Source organism: Poromitra crassiceps (assembly GCF_964638095.1).
Source record: "Poromitra crassiceps genome assembly, chromosome: 1".
In the NCBI taxonomy this organism is placed as follows: Eukaryota; Metazoa; Chordata; class Actinopteri; order Beryciformes; family Melamphaidae; genus Poromitra; species Poromitra crassiceps.
Window position 1 is genome coordinate 48,381,979 of NC_139623.1, and position 20,376 is coordinate 48,402,354.

Sequence of the window (20,376 nt, forward strand, 5' to 3'; positions counted from 1 at the left end):
GTGTATGTGCTTCTCCGTGTTTCTATAGTTATCAGATCATCCACCTGTATGCCAGTCACACTTACTGAACCCAATGTACTATATGTCCCTCTGTCAAAATAGTATAGGCCAAACTTTTCTATATAAAGGACGCTGACCCATGGGCATAACCAAGCATTCTTTGGGGGGGTCGGAAAATGGCACAGCATTTTCAAAGTGGTCCGTGGACCTCTCACCTCAAGATTCTGAATGAGAATGGCTTGGAGTCTCCCCTTTACAGACATGCCCACTTTATGTTGTGTTTTTGCATAAACCATGCAGTTTTTTTTGCATGCAGTATAAATGTGTTATTTTACCAATATTCAGAGATAAAAGAAAATAGGAACAATATCTAAAAGACAAAATCACAACATTGCAAGTGCAGTCCAATATATACAGTATATACATGAATAGGAGGAGCGTTAAGTAGGCATTAAATATGAATTGGCAGTGGAAGTTAAATAGGCGTTCAATTAAATTAAATTAAATATGAATTGACAGTCGAAGTTAAATAGGCGTTCAATTAAATTAAATTAAATTAAATAGGAATTACAGTCCAAGCGGCGCACAATGTAGTTATCAAGAGTAATCTAATGGGTGAGACTCAATCTCCTCCACGTCCTCTCGCACTGCTTCAACACAAATCACAAAGCAGTTAATTTGCCCCTGATGCATTCGGCAGCGGTGGCATTATAAGAGGCACATTTCATTGTCCAGGTTCCTCTTGTCAAGCCCGTTCATTACCAACTTCCTCCTAGCCTGCCTGTTATTGTGTGGGCATCCTGGCCTGCATGGTTCACTCTGAAAGACAGATCAGACAGCGAGCATGCAGCGCAGCGTGCAGCAGCATACAGCGCAGGCATACAAAAATAACCTTACACCAACCTGCACTGACCCATCAGGATACCTATATGCAATATATGAATCTAAAATAAAATAAAAATAGGCTACAGTGACCCGTGTTTTGACCACATTTCTTGACCCATGTGGTAAAGAATTTGAGGAAGTATAGTCGGCACGCTTTCAAACACATGGGAGAGAGAGAGGGAGTGCAATCAGACCGAGGCAGAGAGGCGGAGAGAGGGAGATTAAGAAACACTACAAATGGAAGGAAGACAGTTTAGATACCAAAAAACTATTAGGCAAAAACAAGTCCCATCACTGTTAGACCAGTTTCTGGAAAACGCATTCCAATGCAACAGTGAAGGGGTAAACATGGCAGTAGAAAGCTATATATTATTAATATATTTGACCTTTCTGCCTCCTTGCCAAACCTAAAGGCCAAAAACAGAAAACACAAAAACAACACCAACAACAATGACAACTGGTTTGATAATGAATGCAAAAACATCAGAAAGAAATTAATGAACTTATCAAACCAAAAACATAGAGACCCAGAAAACCAGAACACATGCCTCCACTATATGGTGAAACATTAAAACCATATAAAAACACAGTAAGAACAAAAAGAGAACAACATGTTAGACACCAACTACATGTTATTGAGGAATCCATAAAAACAAACACATTTTGGGAAAATTGGAACACCCTAAACAAACAAAAACACAATGATCTACCCATCCAAAATGGAGAGGCATGGGTAAACCACTTCTCAAACCTCTTTGGCCCAATAGAAAAGAACGAACAGCAAAAACACATACAAGACAAACTGCTAAATTTAGAGTCAATGATAAAAGACTATCAGAACCCACTAGATTGCCCAATCACACTAAAATAACTTGAAACCAAGAAGGCCTGTGGTGTTGATGGCATCTTAAATTAAATGATCAAATTCACTGACCTCAAATTCCAACAGGCCATATTAAAACTCTTTAACATCGTCCTTGGCTCTGGGATCTTCCCCAATATCTGGAACCAGGGACTGATAACTCGACCTCAACAACAACTATCATGGAATCTGTGCAGCAACCTCTGGACTTTGGGTGGACACTTACTTTTTTCACTGTAAACTGAATTTTGAAAACTACTAAATTACAGTAGGTGGCGGTACGCACCGACAATAGAAGAAGAAGAAGAAGAAGAAGAAGAAGAAGAAGAAGAAGAAGAAGAAGAAGAAGAAGAAGAAGAAGAAGAAGAAGAAGAAGAAGAAGAAGAAGAATCGTAACCTAGAAGAATCGAGTGTTCATGTTTCCATACATGAAAGAAGAAGAAGAAAAGGGATCGAGTGTTCAATGTTTCCATCATAGACTGTATAATAATAATCATGAAGCCACACTGCCTCCATGTGGTGAAATCCAAGAAAGCCACGCCGTCTCACTTTCTGTCTGCTTTGCAGGAGAGGAAGGCTATCTTGACGGTGACCTCAGGATTTTGGCCATAACGCGTCGTCGTGACTGACTTTCACTCCCATTATAGGCGGAGACATGCGGATACAGTCGCAGCGCTTGTTTTTGTTTACATTACTGCGGCTCTCTATTGCTAGCTAATGTAACATTAACTAGCTTCCAACAATGTCAACGTGGCGCAGACTGCATGTGAAGGTGCGGACGGCTCATGGATTATATTCCTCCAGACGAGTGACACAGCAACACACATGGATTTGTGGACATGGAAGTCAAAGCCTGAGCACCAGCAGACCTCTACTCCAGAATGACTTCTTCAAAGGTGGGCTGGTGTGCTGTTTGCTCATGTATGTGGAGAATTTTTTTGAGTTTGAGTTTAATCATTCTGACTTGCAATACATGATGTGGCATGGCACGTCGAAATCTACTCATTGTCTAAAAATATATCTGGTAGAACATGACTGGGGGCCTTTTATTAAGAGCAATACAATTCGGCAGGCGTATCGTCCTTCAATCATTAACGCTACTTATTTCAATAACATTTCAACTTTTGGATTTGGTTCCAACTTCTTGCTGCCCACCACGCTGTTTTGTTGGAAGAAGAATTGGAGTAACAAACGAGCCAATGAAGTAAGGTGAATTATGATCAAAATAATTACTGCCAAGTGGATTGTTGTGTATGCCGAATTGAAGTGCACTTGCCAATAATTTAGAAATGGCATTGAGTCTCTTATGAAGTATGCACCATTGCTGATATGCAAGGCCACATCAAATTGACAGAATTTTGAATGGAGTTTGGGCGAAGTTTTCTCTATGAGAGAATGACATCCGGGTTATGGCTCCTGCTCTATTCTTGAGAATAGAGTCACTTGTTTATTACAGGGTCTGTACGAATGCAGGGGCTCCAATATGTTTTCATGTGATGAACCCACCACCAGACAAATGCACTTTGTCTTCTGTCTGTAGACAGAGGTGGAGAATGTGAAGCTTCTGACCACATGCAGTCATCTTTCAGTTTGGCAGCCATAGTCTAATGGACACACACATAACTCAACTGTAACAAGCAACTATTTAGCCTCACAGCTCACAAACCATTCACACAACATACTATAATGGGAGAGGGAAATGTTCTGCTTTTGTGCTTTAGATCTGGAGTCCCAGCTGGCAGCCATGAGGAAGAAGGCGGCAGACGCCCTGCAAGGGAGCGACTGGAGCCCCCTGGAGAAGAACCCAAACCGTCCTCCAGGGAGGGCGGACATAGTGATCATAGGAGGGGGCGTGGTGGGCTGGTCCATCGCCTATTGGCTGAAGAAGAAGGAGATGGTGCAAGGAGGGGTGCGGGTGGTTGTGGTGGAGAAGGACCCAACGGTGAGGGGGCCCGTCGCCGCAACTTCAAGTCTTGGGCCTGTGTGGTTTTATATTTCACTTATTACAGCTGGGCAGATTGCAGCTTCAGTCCTTGTTTTACCAAACATTTCCAACTGTTCCTGAACTTCCTGTAACCCCCTGTTAAGAATAGATTTCACAAAGGAAATGATAATTAATGATCCATGTGGGGATTTTTTTATTATTATTATGCTATTACAGATACAGGCTTCATGAACAACATTCAGAGAGCCTAGCATTGATCTGCAGCTACTCATACATATATGTGAGACTGATTACCGTAAATTCCGGACTATAAGGCGCACCGGTCTATAAGCCGCACCTTCAAAGGTGACTATTTTTTTCTTATATAAGCCGCACCGGTCTATAAGCCGCGGGTGTTTTGATGTTTAATTACCATATGTAAGGCTTCGTGCACAGAGGGGATTGTCGGGAAAGAGATGGCTGTTTGGGGAAGCTCCCATTTATTAACATTTCAACAAAACAAAAGTCAGGTCACTAATCCCCAGACAAAATCACACATTGTGGTATTTTTTGTTTTTTTTACAGTGCACACAGTGTCCGCGGTGTGGTGAAAAGAGGGCAAGAGAGGAAATTAAAACAGAAGTGGATTTATAGTTAGAAAGAGTGCTAAAGAAGAGAGAATTCCGTTTTTTATTTTTTTATTTTAGTTACTCACAGTACTATTGACCAGTCCAACTCAAAAGATATTCGGCAGTTTCACTTTGAGCTCTTGTTCCGCCGCTGTCCATCAATGGTTATGACGAGTCTCGCTGGGTACAGTACGCCAAAGCGATATCCATTGACTTTAACCTTTTCGATGATGCTGTTGTATGTTGCGCGTTTCTGTTGCACCAACGCGGAGAGGTCCTGCCGGACGAAAAAGCGCGTACCCTCCCAGGTGAGGGGCTTCTTCCCCGCAGCCTGGAGGATGAGTTGACGGTCGGGCCAGCGGAGTAGGCAGATGAAGATGGCCCTCGGTGGCAGGCCGGGGTCTGGACGTGGCCGAGGCGCCCGGTGTGCCCTGTCCACCTCTGGTGGTTTCTCGCCTTCCTTCAGGTCCAGGATGTAACACAGGATTTTGCCACGAAAGCGTCCATGTCACCAATCTCAGCTCCCTCTTTTACATTGATCAGGCGAATGTTATTTCTTTTACTCCTGCTGATTAAGTCATCAACCTGCGTGTGCAGGGGTTCGATTTGTTTTTGCATTTTATCCACTTTCGGACTCACTGTGTTGTTTTTGTCCTCCAGTGCGCTGATGCGCTTTTCCGCATTAGAAACTCTGTTCGCTTATTTTCTTTAGTGAGTGAGTGGATGGACTTCTGCACGTTTTCAAACTTGTTTTCAAGCTGCTCAAACCTCTGAGCGATGTCGGACTTAATCGATAGTGTTTCACGGAGTAAAAGTTTAGCCCAAGCCGTGTATCTCCAGCCTCCAGCAGGTGAGTCATTTCCTCATTCATGGCGGTGATTTGCTTCGTCTTTTTCTTTCTGCTTACCTGTGTTGTGTTATGTTATGTTATGTTATGTTGTTAAAAGAGGGCAAGAGAGGAAATTAAAACAGAAGTGGATTTATAGTTAGAAAGAGTGCTAAAAAAGAGAGATTTTTTTTTTTTTTTGGAAAAAATCCATAGATAAGCCGCACCGTTATATAAGCCGCAGGGGGCAAAAAAGTACAAAAAACGGGAAAAAAGCCGCGGCTTATAGTCCGGAATTTACGGTAAGTATGATAAATAGAAGTCCTTGAGTTTTAGGGTCTCGTGCTGAGGAGGTGCTTGTTCAGTCTCTTCTTGAAGGCATCAACACTGCTTGATGTAATGTCTCCAACAACCGCGGGGGGAAGGCTGTTCCATGTTGCTATGGCAGAGTGGAGAAAGCTCCTGTCCAGGCATTTGGTGTTTGCCCTGGGCAGTGACAGGGCATGGTTGGGTGGGAGCCTCCGGGTGGTTGGACCTGGCACATGAGCGGGGGGTAGCAGCGCTTTCAGGTCTGCTGGGCACTTGGTAGTGTGCATTTTGAAAATAACAGTTGTTGCAGCAACTGTTCTGCGATGGCTCAATTTGGTGATGGCAAAATCCTTATGGGCAGAGTCCTCATCCACACCTATGATTTTAATTGCCTTTTTCTTTTTTTTGTTGCACCAGTAATTAGTAAAAGGACACAACTAAGAGAATTAGAATAGTAAGAATAGAGCAGGTGGGGGTATTTAAACATAATTCAGCTGACAATTGCAATGTTGATTGAATGGCATGGGGGGGGGGGACTAAAGTGTTATTATTAGAGTGCAAAAAGTAGAGCATACTGAGACAGAAAAAGTAGAATATAAAATTATTAAAAAAAAATGTAGCAGAATATTTTTTTAGAAGAATGTGAATTAAAAACAAACATGGGGGTGCCCAGGTGTTCACACCAACACGAGTGCCGCCAGTCATTCCCCGTCTTACCAGCAGCGTGGTCGAGCATTCCTACAGACACATTTGGCCGTGTCTGAGGGTGGGAAGCTGGACAAGGTTATAGGTCCTGGACGTATATGTCCACCTTGTGCCAAAATTACATTTCTCCTCCATTATTGTACAGTCCTAGTTTTTTGGTAGAAGTTTGTAAAATACTTTGGGCCCTATCTTCGCAAAAGCGGTAATTTAGCGTTTGTGCTCATTTAATGCCGCGTGCAATGCAAATTGGGGGCGTGCACAAGCGCATGCCTGTTATAATTGTACTGGACATAGGCGTGCCACATGCCAAACCAGGCGTTTCAGCGCAAAAATGTGGGGATAGATGCCATTATCCCATTGTCAGCAGCACGCACTTACTTTGCGCTAAGAGCTTTTAAAAGCACCTCTTACGTGCTAAATACTGCGCTTGAGCGAACCATAATCTCCGTGCTGCGCAGCGCAGTGCAGAGTAAAATTCCTTTTGGATATGTCATTACGCACAGCCTTGCCACGCCAGGACATCAAATTCTGCTGCTAAAATTGGGTATTAGCAGATAATTCAGTGAGGCAATCAACTATAACTCACTAAGAAACTTTTATCACATTGCAAAGAGGGAAATGAATTGAGAAAACTTGTTGGACAATGGACATAGGCTATTCACCTTCACCTATCCCATAACCCAGAGGGTTGTTGGCACCACAGACGATCTGTCAATAAGCTCTCTCCATCTCTTTCTGTCCTCGGCACGAGTGAGTCCACTCTATTACGCATGGAGAAAATTACAGCCTATTGCATGCCTCGCGCAAACAGCGATCGCGAGACAGGAATCTGATTGGTTTTATTGATGTAATGCCCAGGCATTGCCTGGCCACACCTGTGAATAATTCTGGTGCTTAAGACCGCCCAAATCCCGTTTGTGCTGGCATTTTGGGGGCGCAGATGATTTAGCACGGCTCTAATTTGTGCCTGCGGCAGGTGCCGTGGACGTTTCCGCATCCCCGCCGAGAATTGCATCCCCACCATATTTCCGGGCTGTTTTAACTTAGAAAACGGAGAGGTCACGTCTACCCAGACAATTATATCACTTTTAAACAGTTACATTTCTGTATAAATCATTACAATATGCTCCCGTGAGGTGGGGATGCGTTTAGCTGCTGCCGAGTGGGGCTGCAAAACTCGGCATAACACCTGGACACTAGAAGTGGCTTAACGGTAAAGCTTCGGTGCTTATTTTGAAATAACGACCAGCCGGCTGTACTGTACATTACCCCTTACATAACTGCTGTATAATTGCCTTCCGCTGTGTGTATTTCTCTCCAGTACTCCCGGGCCTCCACAGTTCTATCCGCAGGGGGGATCCGGCAGCAGTTCTCCCTGCCTGAGAACATCCACCTCTCCCTGGCCTCTGCAGACTTCATGAGGAGCATCAATGTAGGTCACTCGGAAGTAAACCACTCGTGTGGAGCCGCTGCCGGGTCACCGCACACTGAATGAGCCAACAATCCTTTAAATCTAGCAAATGTCACAGTGACCCAATCGGGGGTAAGAGCTTGTCACGTTGACATGTGAGGAAGAGCAGCTGAGGCTTATATATCCTATCCAGGTCTCTATTAATTCTCAAAAGGTTCTAGCTGTGTGTTTGCTCAAACCAGTTTGATGCAGCCCTTTAGCACTGTAGATGTTTTATGGGTTTTCCCCGTAGGGTAGAAATGATTATCTGTGGAGGTTTATGAGTCCAAAGTGATGAAAACTTTGTCCTCCCAGGAACACCTCAGTGTGCTGGATGAAGACCCAGTGGATCTGCAGTTCAACCACTCAGGGTACCTCTTCCTGGCTAGCGAGAATGTCGCCCACATCATGGAGGAGAACTACAGCACCCAGAGGTCAGTCCTGTTACCGTCGATATATGATAGCGTGCGTTCCACAGATGACAGAAAGTTGGAAATTCCGATTTCGTATTAGGGAAAATGCAATGGAATTGCCCTACATGTCAGAATTCCCAGTAGGAAACTAGAGCAAGATTTCTCAACCCCATCTGATGTCACATGAACCTGGTGGCACACACTTTTAACACGCTTATAATCCTAAAATTACACTTTGGCTCGAAATCTATCAGTCAGTCAGTGTGATAAATGGGGAAACTTAGACATTTTAAATGTAAAGTTGCTCTTACAGTTACTGAGGGGCCAATTTTAATCTTGTGTGCAACCTTCCAGCTGGGAATTTCCAACTTCTGACTTTGAATGGAACGCAAAACGTGTCTCATACTTGTGCTCCACCGGAAATGATTATTGTTGCATGATGCTAGGTACGCCGGAGCCAAGGTGTCACTTCTATCTCCCACGCAACTGAAGGAGAAATTCCCCTGGATCAACACGGACGGTGTGGTGCTAGCTTCATATGGTGAGCGGGATGAAGGCTGGACATATACTTGCTGTTAGCTAGGCGTTGGCGTTGGTTGTGCACATCCTATTGAAATTGACGTTACATCTACGCTCCAAATGGACACAAGATACGCGAGGCAGCCATCATGTGAATGTGTCATTAAAAGCAAGTATATTATCTCAACGCACAGCTTCATATTTCATAACCGAGAAATCATTCCAGTGTCTGCATTCATCATCAAGCTGTTGAACACTCAAAGATGTCTTTCATCTTAGGATTCCAATATATGGACATTAAGCATCATTTCTCTTTTTACTTGTCTTTCTTCCCTTCCTCTGCCGCTCTCAACGCAGGGTTGGAGAATGAGGGTTGGTTTGATCCCTGGACTCTGCTGAACGCCTTTAGAAGGAAAGCCATCTCTATGGGTGTCACTCAGTGCTTTGGAGAAGTTACAGGTTCGTTTTGGCCTCCTAATCACCAAAATATACCGATCTTCCCTATACTATAAACATTTTTCAGATCGCTAGTTTTGGTGATCACTCTTATTGCCTTTCAGAAAAGTTACAATCTTCCAAAAAACTTTGTATTCCTTTGTAACTCTATGCCTTCTGTATGCCTGTGTGAACAGGGAACGATCTTGTGTTGGAACAGCCAGTTGTCTGCTGGCTTAGTATTAATGCTAATGTTTCTTCTGCAGGTTTTAAGCATACAACAGACGTAATGACAACTGTTGATGGTGACCTTGTGGATTACAAGAGGATCAATTATGTCAATGTAAGTGTGACTATATGTCCTGTAGCTGTGATGGATTGCCTACAGTATTTTAACCGACAACCTGTTTTACATAGATTTAACGCTCCTAAGTCCTGACTCTCAAACACATGTAGAAAAAATCTGATACGCTACAAGGGGTTGTGCTCTCAACTTTTATACCATCTGGCAGCCAGTCCTGGACCAGGTAGAGAAAATGGACGCTTCAAGCATTTCAAATGTATAGATTTACCCCCCCCCCCTCTCTCATATTTATTTTCATTCATCTGTTTTTGTTGTTGTTGTTGTTTGTTTTTTTTGCTTTTCTTTCTTTTCTTTTTCTTTTATGTGTCTTTGTGTACTGATATACTGCGATGTATGACATGATGTATGTGGTGTAATAGGCTAGGGGTTCTCGTGGGATGGGTTTTTGTTTAAAAGTGTCAAGTGTATTTAAATCTGTATTTTGTATGATATAGTTTTTATTGTGACTTATATTCTAATTCACAATGAAAACTAACGTGAAATTATTAGAAAATGGCCGTGGAGCCACTCTGCACCCTGTCGCGGGCCGCATCTGGCCCCCGGGCCGCAAGTTGAGTATCACTGTTCTATGGTCTCTCCCGATTCTAAATATAGCTGAACCGTTTGGTTTGACCAAGTAAAACTATTTTTATAAGCATTTTATGAAATGTCTATGGGAAAATAAATGGCGGATGAAAATCTCTGGTACAGTGCTGAAGCAGGAAGTGACGTTCCACTTTGCCTCTATTCTGAACCCATTTGCTATATTTGCACATCTCAACCTGTACATGAATACTGCACACGGCAACAAAGACAAATTCCTCATTTGTAATCAATATGATTACTCACTATGGCTATTAAAATTATGTTGAATCTTGAATGCTTTGTGTTGAGCAGGTTCAGATGCCCAACAGTCTGGAGTACCAGCCGGTGGAGTGTGCCATTGTAGTGAATGCAGCGGGAGCTTTCTCTGGAAAACTGGCAAAGATGTTGGGCATTGGCTTTGGTCCCAAAGACAGCTTAGCTGGAATCCCCTTGCCTGTGGAGCCTCGGAAAAGGTACATCATTGAACCAAGGGTAACATTTCCCCTATCAAGCTTTCAGGTGCTATCAGTTCAATTTTATATGTATTAAGATTGACATATATTGGCTTGCTTCAAACTATGACCAGAAACACTGGGTAGATTCACATATCAGTTTGAAGAATGCAATTCTGGGGGAAACATTGAATAGTTGCTCCGTTTTTTTCTCTCCTTAAATTTTCTCCAGGTATGTATACGTAGTCAACTGTCCTGATGGTCCAGGCCTAGACACCCCCTTCTTGATCGACCACTCTGGAGTTTACTTCAGAAGAGAGGGGTTAGGAGGGAACTACATCACTGGGGCATCGCCAGAAGAGGTTAGTAGTAGTACTAGGCGGTAGGCGCTTTCCCCGCCTGTTTTTATAATGGGAATGAATGATATAATGGAAATTGAAGTGTGTTTCTATCTGCCTTGCCTCAGGAGGAGGAGCCAGATTCCAGTAATCTAGAGGTGGACCACCAGTTCTTTGAGCAGAAGGTGTGGCCCCACTTGGCCCAGCGTGTTCCTGCTTTTGAGAGCCTCAAGGTAGGGTGGGATCCAGCCTGCCCTTTATGTTGTATCATAAGTCCAGTGTATCAGGTTCTCAATGTTTCGTTGTAAATATATGATATCCCTTTTCAATAACATACTCTTATTATAATGGTTCAACCAATATGGGTTTTTGAAATCAGATATTTCAAGTGTGGCCCTGCCGCTTCGCTGGCCCGGCCACTAATAATAACAATACAGGCAAATACAATAAGTGGCCCTGCCGCTTCGCTGGCCCGGCCACTAATAATAATAATACAGGCAAATACAATAAGTGGCCCTGCCGCTTCGCTGGCCCGGCCACTAATAATAATAATAATACAGGCAAATACAATAAGTGGCCCTGCCGCTTCGCTGGCCCGGCCACTAATAATAATAATAATAATACAGGCAAATACAATAAGTGGCCCTGCCGCTTCGCTGGCCCGGCCACTAACAAGGCATTTTGCGGTATTTTGCGCATATAAACACTGCAGCAACAGGTCCACACATATAGAAGTTAGACAGTGCTGTGTGTACAGCCGATGTAATGAGACATAAATAATACAGAAGTGCTCATAAACAGTATTTACTATGATTTGAACTACTGTTGATGCACGGAGCAGGCATCTTGGAGTTTTTAGGTCAGGGCTGCTGAGGCTCCTCTGACTTTGGGAGAGAAAATACGAGCACCGTCGGAGCTCATGACCTTTGAACCGTCACACATCCCAGTTTTAAAGGAACGGGCCATAACGCTACATCCTGAGCCATCCATCCGTTCAGCAGATAAAGTTGGTCCACAAACTCCACGGGAGGTAACTCCATCGCCCTGGTTTGTTTCATAATCCTTTCAAAACGGGTGTGATTTATCAAGACTCGTGCAGCTCTTCTAGACTTTCCAAATGTTATCGGACCGAATGGATCAAATTCTGATCGTGAGATGATTTTGCACTCAAAATAATTTATCCACTCTTTTACAGCCAAAACAGCTTTTAAGTCATAATGTGGAAACAACATGGATGCTATAAAGAAGATGTGCTGTATTTTATTGCTCAGAGTGTTTAAACAACATGTTGATAGGCTGTTTTCACTTTTTGCGTGACAAACGAAGAGCAAAGGAAATGGTCAGGAACTCTTTTATGACACCAGATGAATGCAGAACAGGTACTCTCGCTGCCAGAAGGGGGAGACTGTACAAAAGTTACGTGCTATACATTTTTAATTTAAGGCCAATATTGCCCCCAATATGGCTCTAACCCTACTTCAGACCTGAACTCTTTTACATATCCTCAAACTAAAGGAAATTGGGTGCTCTTCCTCTTGTCCCTCCTCTCAGGTGACTGGCGCGTGGGCAGGCTTCTATGACTACAACACCTTCGACCAGAACGGCATCCTGGGCATTCACCCGCTGGTCAACAACATGTACTTTGCCACTGGCTTCAGTGGCCACGGCCTGCAGCACTCCCCCGCCGTGGGCCGAGCCATGGCCGAGCTCATCCTGGACGGGAACTTCAAAACGTTGGACCTGAGCGCCTTCAGCTTCAGACGCATCCTGGCCCAAGAGCCCATACTGGAGAGGAACATAGTGTAGAAGAAAGGTAGTCCTGATACGTGTTGTTTATGGTCAACTCTATGCAAGGTGATTTTTCTAATCGGCAAATGTACATACCGTGTAGAACATCACTTGAGACTAGGGTTCACAGACGTGTTCCCCGGAATTTCTTCACAACGAAGGATATTACTAGTTAATATCTAATCAAACAAACTGCATGATCGGAGGTTGGCGGAATGTACTACTGGCAAATAATTGTGCTTTGGGTACTTTGAATTGCGCTACATGTATATACTGTAAATGCAATCAATTTATAATTATTATTATTATTATTAATCGTCCGTTTCTTCCTCATTGTTATGATCCACTGGTTTATTTGGCTTTAAAATGACAATATAGCAACTGTTTGAGGCGGTAGTGATCATGTTTTCTTTTAGCTGAGTCAGACATTTGAAGGGGCCAAAGGATTAACAATCAAATGTGGTACAAAAGTGTAGGGATTTTATTTCAACTAAGCATCTCACGCGCTACGCACTGCTCGATTCCTAGGCTTGGCCACTGCGCTGGTTCGCCTGTCCTGCAGCTCGCATACGTAGCTTGGCCACTGCGTGGCCTCGCCTGCCCTAATGGCACTAATGACATCACTGATGACATCATCAATGATGTCAATCACTGAACTATAGCCTCAGCCTTAGGGCAGGCAGTTAATCTGCCCTAATTAAAAAATCCAGCTCTGCCACCAGGCCACCCGCACGGGTGCTCTTTACTCTTAAAATGGCATAGCTGTGACAGAGTCCACATTGCCAAATTCATATATAGATAGATCGATAGATAGATAGATAGATAGATAGATGGATAGATAGATGGATAGATAGATAGATAGATAGATATAGAAGATTCAAGCCACTTGGAGGATCACTTGTGTGGTGAATTAAGAAAAGGTCTTGAGTAGGGGTGTGAATCTTTTGGCATCTCACAATTCGATTCTGATTCCTGGGGTCACGATTCGATTCAAAATCGATTTCCGATTCAAAACGATTCCCGATTCAGTACATAGGGGGATTTCAGGAGCTACTCCAGTCCACTGTGTGCTAGTCTCGGCTCCCAGATGTTTGGTGAGCTGCGCCACCAAACGTCTGGGAATTTCACTGTCAGAAACTGTCTGTCCGAGCCCGGCGAGAACCGCCGGCAGCAGACACGCCTACATTTATTATTAGAATTTTATTTGGTAGCGTCAATGCCATTTATCATAGTCCTAACACAGAGCATGAAGCTGATATGCTCCAAACAAAATTTATAGCTGTGGTTTATTTTACAATAATTTTTCCTACCCGGAAGTGGTCTGCTTGCTACTGTGTGAAGTCATCAGCAGGCTCTGTAACGTTAGCCTCGGGAGTCGGGTTTATCGCTGGGGGAAAGACCTCTAGCCGCCGGGGCCGGATGAAACACGTCCTATTAACAGGTTATGTTTGTTTCTAAGTGATTAATATGTTTCTCCGCAAATGCGACGATGTTTTGCGAGACACCGGTTCTGCATGAGCGTCACTGCCCCCAGAAAGCAAGCCCGCCCACAACACTCATGATTGGTTCTCCGATGCAAGGCTTCCAACAGCGCCACCTAACGTTATGCAAAGATTTAAATAGTAATATTCTCAGTCTTACAGGAGTGAAACGGATTAAGACTGAGGGCTGAGTCTAACTGTGTGCTAAGAAAGGCGGTGTAGTAAATTATGGCATGAAAGCAGAATAAAGTGTATAACAGGGTTCGTACGGTCATGGAAAACCTTAGCCAGGCTAGGAAAACCTGGAAAAGTCATGGAAATTTAAAATAGAATTTCCAGGTCATGGAAAAGTCATGGTGAAAAAATAAAATCCCCAAAGTTTTTTCAAAATCTGATGTCTTAATTATGTAATGTTAACATTAATATGTGTTTGTGTCATCTATGTTTTACTCTGATTAGAGCAATATGTGAAATTCAGCATTCAGCCTGTTCGGTTAGCATTGTTAGCTAGTAGGTAGCTACAATGCTAACTGAACACAGGTTGCTATAGCAACCTGTAGCCTGTGTTTGGTTTTTCCCCCCGAGCGGGAAGTGCAGCGTCAACACAAATATGTCCGGGGCGGTCCGAGTTGTCTTGAATGCGGTATAACACACCGGCCAGACTACACCAACGTTTGTCATGTGTAGACAGATGCCTGCTGTTGCCTGCTGATCGCTTGGTGCTTGCAGCTTGATTGGCTGTCTTGCTGTATTTCCGTCTTCAATTGGTCGATTTCAAAATCGCCCCTCCTCTCGTCACTGCCACCCGCCGCTCGATGCCTTACAAAGCATGCTGGGATACCTGGCTACTAGGGTTGCACGGTATACCGAAATTTCAATACTTTTTCGATACTTTTTATTTAAAACGGTTCGGTATTGGAAGTTCCCAAAGTTTGGTACCATCACTTTAACTGGTCGTTGCTGTGCTTTTGAAATGAAGTTGCGGGATTCCTCATCTATAACGTTCCACACGACGCAACAAATAAACACACATTTCCCAGTGTCTCTGCCATCACACTGGACATCAACACTAGTGGGAGACTTCTCCCCCTCCATATACACAAATGTTATGCGTAACGAACATGAATCTTACCAAGAGGGAGAGAGCTAAGCTAAAGTAGCTAACAGCTAAGCTAAGTATAACTAGCGTGTTAGCGTTAGCTAGCCGGGTTAGGGTTAGCTAAGCATGTAAACAGCGGTGAAATTAGTGAGAGAGTTGGTAAAAGGAGGAGAGACCCGCGAGTGCTTGTGCAGAACTCGTGCACATTGTGTACAGCGGGTAATGAGCCGCTGTTATGAAGATTAAAGCGAGATTCAGGGAGTGACAGCCTGCGTCAAACGTCACGCAAGTGTGGCCGCACCGTAAGAAACAATATAACGTTCACAAGTAGGCACGTGCTGAAAACTGGTTTGGTGGTGGCCTGATACAGCTCCATAAACTCGGGGAGGCAGGCAGGCAGGGCTAGCCGCTTGCACTTGGCGCTTGAGGAAATAGGCTGCCTACATGTCATGGGCAACCGCAACAGACCAAACCCGGGCCGAGCAAAATGCAGGTTGTGTTGTGGCAAAACATTCCATATTTTGAACATGAGAGACATTAACGAGCCACGTGCAAAGGAGGCAAGCATCAAAGCGCTGCTGCTCGTCAACCTAACGTTACTGCAACTGCTCCCCACAGCGAGCGATCTGCTATCGTTACACCGAGCAGCACGTCTCTCTCGTCGACTACCAAGCAGGTGGCGATAACTGTGGAGGGAATGTTAAGGCAATGTTGGGCGCTAATTATCATTATTCTTTCACTCGTTCGAAGATGCCAACCTGCTACGTTAAGTGTGTGCGCGTGTGTGTCATACATACTGTACATAGTCAATGGCGTCAAAGAGAAAAAATTACAGAGATAATATTTTAGGTCCATATCGCTCAGCCCTACTCAAGATCTTTGTTGTCGTCAGTGTTGGGGCTAACGTGTTAGGGTGGCTTTACACGGTGAAACTTTCACGTAACTTTAGTTGGTTGAAACTGAGGTGAAACTAAGTTGCAAATGATTTGCATGGTCTAAAGCCTTCTGCAACACACTTCTAACTTGTCTGAAACTCAGCTGCAACAGTTGCAAAACTCTCAGCTTTGTGAAACTAGTTTCATGCAACAGCCAATCAAAACGCTGATAAGTAGGCTATTAATGCACTGATGGCTCTCTTCCTATTCTCCGGGACAGCCATAATGAAAGAAAGTAGCCAGCCAGTGGCAGAAGAAAACCTCATACAACACGTCCAAATTGATAATTATGCAGCTAGAAAACGATACAAAATAAGATACAAAGATACAAGTTACAATGGCAGTCCCCACTTGATACAGTAATCTACTGTAGCAAGAGAGAGAAAAGGAAAAACTATAGACGGATGAAACATTACCAACCTAGCTACTGTAGCTGTTTTAATGAAACAAGTGTTACATGAGACCATGGTTGATTATTTTACAATTGCTAAATGTCAAGTTGCATGAAAATTATGTTTCATGCAATTTGCAACCTGCAACTAGTTGGCTGAAAGTTTCACCGTGTAAAGCCAGCCTTACAGGCAATGTACACCAGTTGCGTTAGGGTGGCGTTGCGGATCCGGTAAAACTGCCGGATCGACTTTCGCCCATGTTAATTGATGGGCGATACATGCGGTACGGAAAGATTACGCACCCGTTCTATTTTTGTCGGACCGCATCTGTTCCAGAAGCGGTGTACGTTAGCCATTAGAGTACTAACTGACCATGTTAGTTTTTCAATTCTTGTAATCTGTTAATAGTGACATTTTAAATTTAGAATGTCGTACTCATTACTCACGTTTTCATGTATACGCCGAGAAAATGTTTGGTCATGGAAATTTAGTTTAAAGTCATGGAAATTCATTGGCCAAAATGTGTATGAACCCTGGATGAGAAGATTGTAGTTTTTATATTTAAAAAAGTTGTATCAACTGATTGCAATGTAACAGTGCAGTACACAAAGGCAAGGCTATCTTATTATAAAAGGGAGCAAGTGGGCAATGTTCTCTGTTTCAATCCCCCCTGGAAGTGATGTCATTGTATGACATCATCAGTGATGTCATAAGATTTAGAGCAAGTGGGCAATGTTCTCCGTTTGTTTCAATTTTTGTCCCACTGGCGAAATCACTGATGATGTAATAGACATTGTGACATCATCAGTGATACACACACCCCCAATAGAGCAGGCGAGGCCGCGCAAAGGCCGAGCTACGTATGCGAGCTGCAGGGCCAGCTCCGCGAGCAGGGCGGGCGAACCTAGGAATCGAGTGCGCGTAGCGCGCAATATGCCTAGTAAAAAGGTAACATTTATTCACCCTAAACTTGCACAAATAAAAACTAGTATTTCTCAGTTCTCATTGACTTCAATAATTTATTTATTCTTTCATTTATTTTTGTTTATTATTTTGTACTCCAATGAATATCCTCTGTTTTGTTTCACATTCCAGTGAGTGCGATTTGTTCTGCCTGTACCTGTAACCCTTTTTCCTAAAAATAACATAAAATTTAAATTAAAACTTGATCACAAGAAAATAAAAAATTGATTATTGGGAATTGGGAATCGATTCAGAATCATGGAAGATAAGAATCACGATTCTTACATGAATCGATTTGTTTTGGGACGCCCACCTAGTCTTGAGTTATGTTCTCTGCTCCATGTATATTTGCTGATAAGGAAGGCATCAGTAACGTGACAGGGTCTTGCATGGAGTTTGCCTTGATATTGTTCTCCCCATACCAGAGAGAACGGCACGTATCGGGGCTAGAAGAGGAGGAATGGATAGCAGGAGTAGAGACGGTTGTCTGGGGAAATCTGTTGGAGGAAAACTTGGGCAAGGGCTGGTGACCCTTTGTCCGGAAACTTTGTTTCAAAATCCTGGGAAATACCGACTTTGGCTTTAAACCTTCCATTGGACAACTGAATGTCTCGTACCATTATGCAATACCGTACTTTTGCAGCATAAAGGAAGAGTGTGTATGTCTGTACCTTTTATGAGTTAACACATATTTCCTGTTAATCCAAGAGGGAAATTCCAATGTTTGTATTAATGGAATTTATGGAATCCATGTGTGATGAACTCCTGAATCCAGATTAGAGATTTTTTATGAAGAATCCACAATTGATCTTTGTTGTGCGTCACATCGATCAAGTAAATCAGATTTTATGATTTATTCATGTTTTTGTGGAAAACTGAACATGAGTTGTGTCGTTCTGTGTCTGTCTGTCTCTCTCTCTCTGTTTGGGGAAAAGGTGCTGTAGTAGATGACTTGTGCACCAGATGGCGTCATTACAGTGTGGAGCTTTTCACATCCAGTGACTGCCACTAGACTCGCCACCACTTGACAGATTGAAGGCAAGATGAATGAGGTGTCAATTGTTCCTTGGAAATGATGGGGAAATATAGAGAAGGGCAAACTTTAGAAATCATTCATGTGACTAATACAGCTGACATGTCCTTATTTTGCCCTTAAAGATCATGACGTTAGTCTGGGTAGTGTAGCGGTAGATTCCCTGCCAACCAACACAAGGGCCGCAGGTCCCCGCCCCCACGTTTAAGCCGGATTGGGTGTATGTGTCGGTGTCCTGGTCGCTGTGCTAGTGCCTCCTCTGGTCGGTCGGGGTGCCTGTTCGGAGTGGAAGGGAACCAGGGGCGGACTGCATAATCGGGCACGTCGGGCAAATGCCCGGTGGCCTGGCCTGGCCTGGCCTGCAAAAAAAAAAAAAAATTTTTTGCAGGCCAGGCCAGGCCACTCACTGAACAGCAGGCCAGGCGTCGCCTACTGGTTTACTAGTGGTTTTATTACTTTATTCAGGTTTAAATTGGGTGCATCTCATTGTAAAATTGGACTTGGCCCAAATTTGGCTTCAAACGGCCCAAATCGGGCTTCAAACGGCCCAAATCTGGCTTTAAACGACCCAAATTGGGCTTCAAACGGCCCAAATCTGGCTTCAAACGGCCCAAATTGGGCTTCAAACGGCCCAAATTGAGCTTCAAACGGCCCAAATTTTTCGCGTCCGCCCGTATCGGCCTGGCCTGCTTGGTATCTAATGCCCGGCCTGAATTATGATCCCAGTACGCCCCTGAAGGGAACTGATGGGAATAGCGTGATCCTCCCCCGTGCTACGTCCTGCCGGTGAAATTCCCTGCTGTCAGGTGAAAAGAAACAGCTGGCAACTGCGTATGTGTCGGAGGAAGCATGGTGCTAATCTACGGCTCTCCCCAGATCGGCAGAGGGGGTGCAGCAGCGACCGGGCAGTAGGGGGAAATTGACCAAGTACAATTGGGGGGGGAATCAGAAGGTAAAAAATCAACAACAGTTATAAGGCGATTTTAAAGTTATTATACGGTCTATAAGCTGATTGGAATATCGTTTATTTTTTTTGGGGGGGGGGGGCCTTTAACACGTTCACTGCCAATGACGAGTTGACTCGTCAAAAAAAATCCAACGGTTGACTGCCAATGACAAGTTGACTCGTCAAAAAAAAAAAAAATTTGACGGTGGGACGTGGATCAACGCCCCCCACGTCTCCTATAAAAATATTGGAGCCACCGAACGTGTACAACCCATTCCACCGACCCACTAAGTGGCGACAGTGCTCTCCAGACTAGAAAAAGCCGAGCCAAAACTGCAGGGGAACGCGCGAGGAAACCATTCTCATACTGTAAAATGGATTGGCGAAAACGCTTTCGCTTTCGCGCATTATCGCGCTGGGAGCTGGCGGTGGGGGATTGCAAATTTGCATAATAGATTATGTGTGCAACACACTTTGAAACACCGGCAGAAAGCCCACAATCGCACGCAGCTTCATTGCAGCTGAGCTCACAACCGAAACGACTCATGCAGACTCGCCCAAAGAGCAGCAGCCAGGCAGCACAGACAGGCAGAGCCTCGCTTGTGACAAACGCTGCAAAGCCACCAGAGACACACCCACAGAGGGAGGAGTTTGAAGGAGAGGGGGGTTTCCTGCTGCTATGGAGGAAATTACTGTTCAAAACTATTGTTTAGATGTCTGACGTCTTACGCCAAAAATAAATGGTTAAAGTGACTGTTCTATCGAATTTCACAAAAAGCCATTTATCTCAGAATAAATTTTCAGACGCTGAAACCATGCTGTATTCTACTGCTAATGCCTACATAACTACTAACTCTACAAACTAACTCTTTTAGACAGAGAAAGCACACATTCTATTAGTTCTTTTGAGATCATTTGTGTTCACAAAATCTTAGCAGAAAAGAATCCTCGGCTCTTGAAAGATGAGCCAGAATCCTCAAAAAAAAAACTTGGCAGAACCTACCTACAGTATTGAAAAAACGGCTGGCAGTGAATGTGTTAAATGAGTTTGTATCAAGAAAATA

At 43.8% G+C, this 20,376-nt stretch overlaps 1 protein-coding gene across 1 annotated transcript; it reads left to right on the forward strand.

Annotated features, from left to right (window-relative positions):
- The first annotated feature begins 2,384 nt into the window (after positions 1-2,384).
- Positions 2,385-18,659, forward strand: foxred1 (FAD-dependent oxidoreductase domain containing 1). Its single transcript, XM_083637148.1, has 12 exons — positions 2,385-2,643; positions 3,469-3,689; positions 7,462-7,572; positions 7,906-8,024; positions 8,450-8,544; positions 8,880-8,981; positions 9,224-9,300; positions 10,198-10,358; positions 10,570-10,699; positions 10,804-10,908; positions 12,227-12,488; positions 18,269-18,659. Exons 1-11 carry the CDS (start codon positions 2,490-2,492, stop codon positions 12,479-12,481), a joined length of 1,530 nt encoding a protein of 509 aa, XP_083493274.1. The 5' UTR covers positions 2,385-2,489; the 3' UTR covers positions 12,482-12,488; positions 18,269-18,659.
- The last annotated feature ends 1,717 nt before the right edge of the window (positions 18,660-20,376 follow it).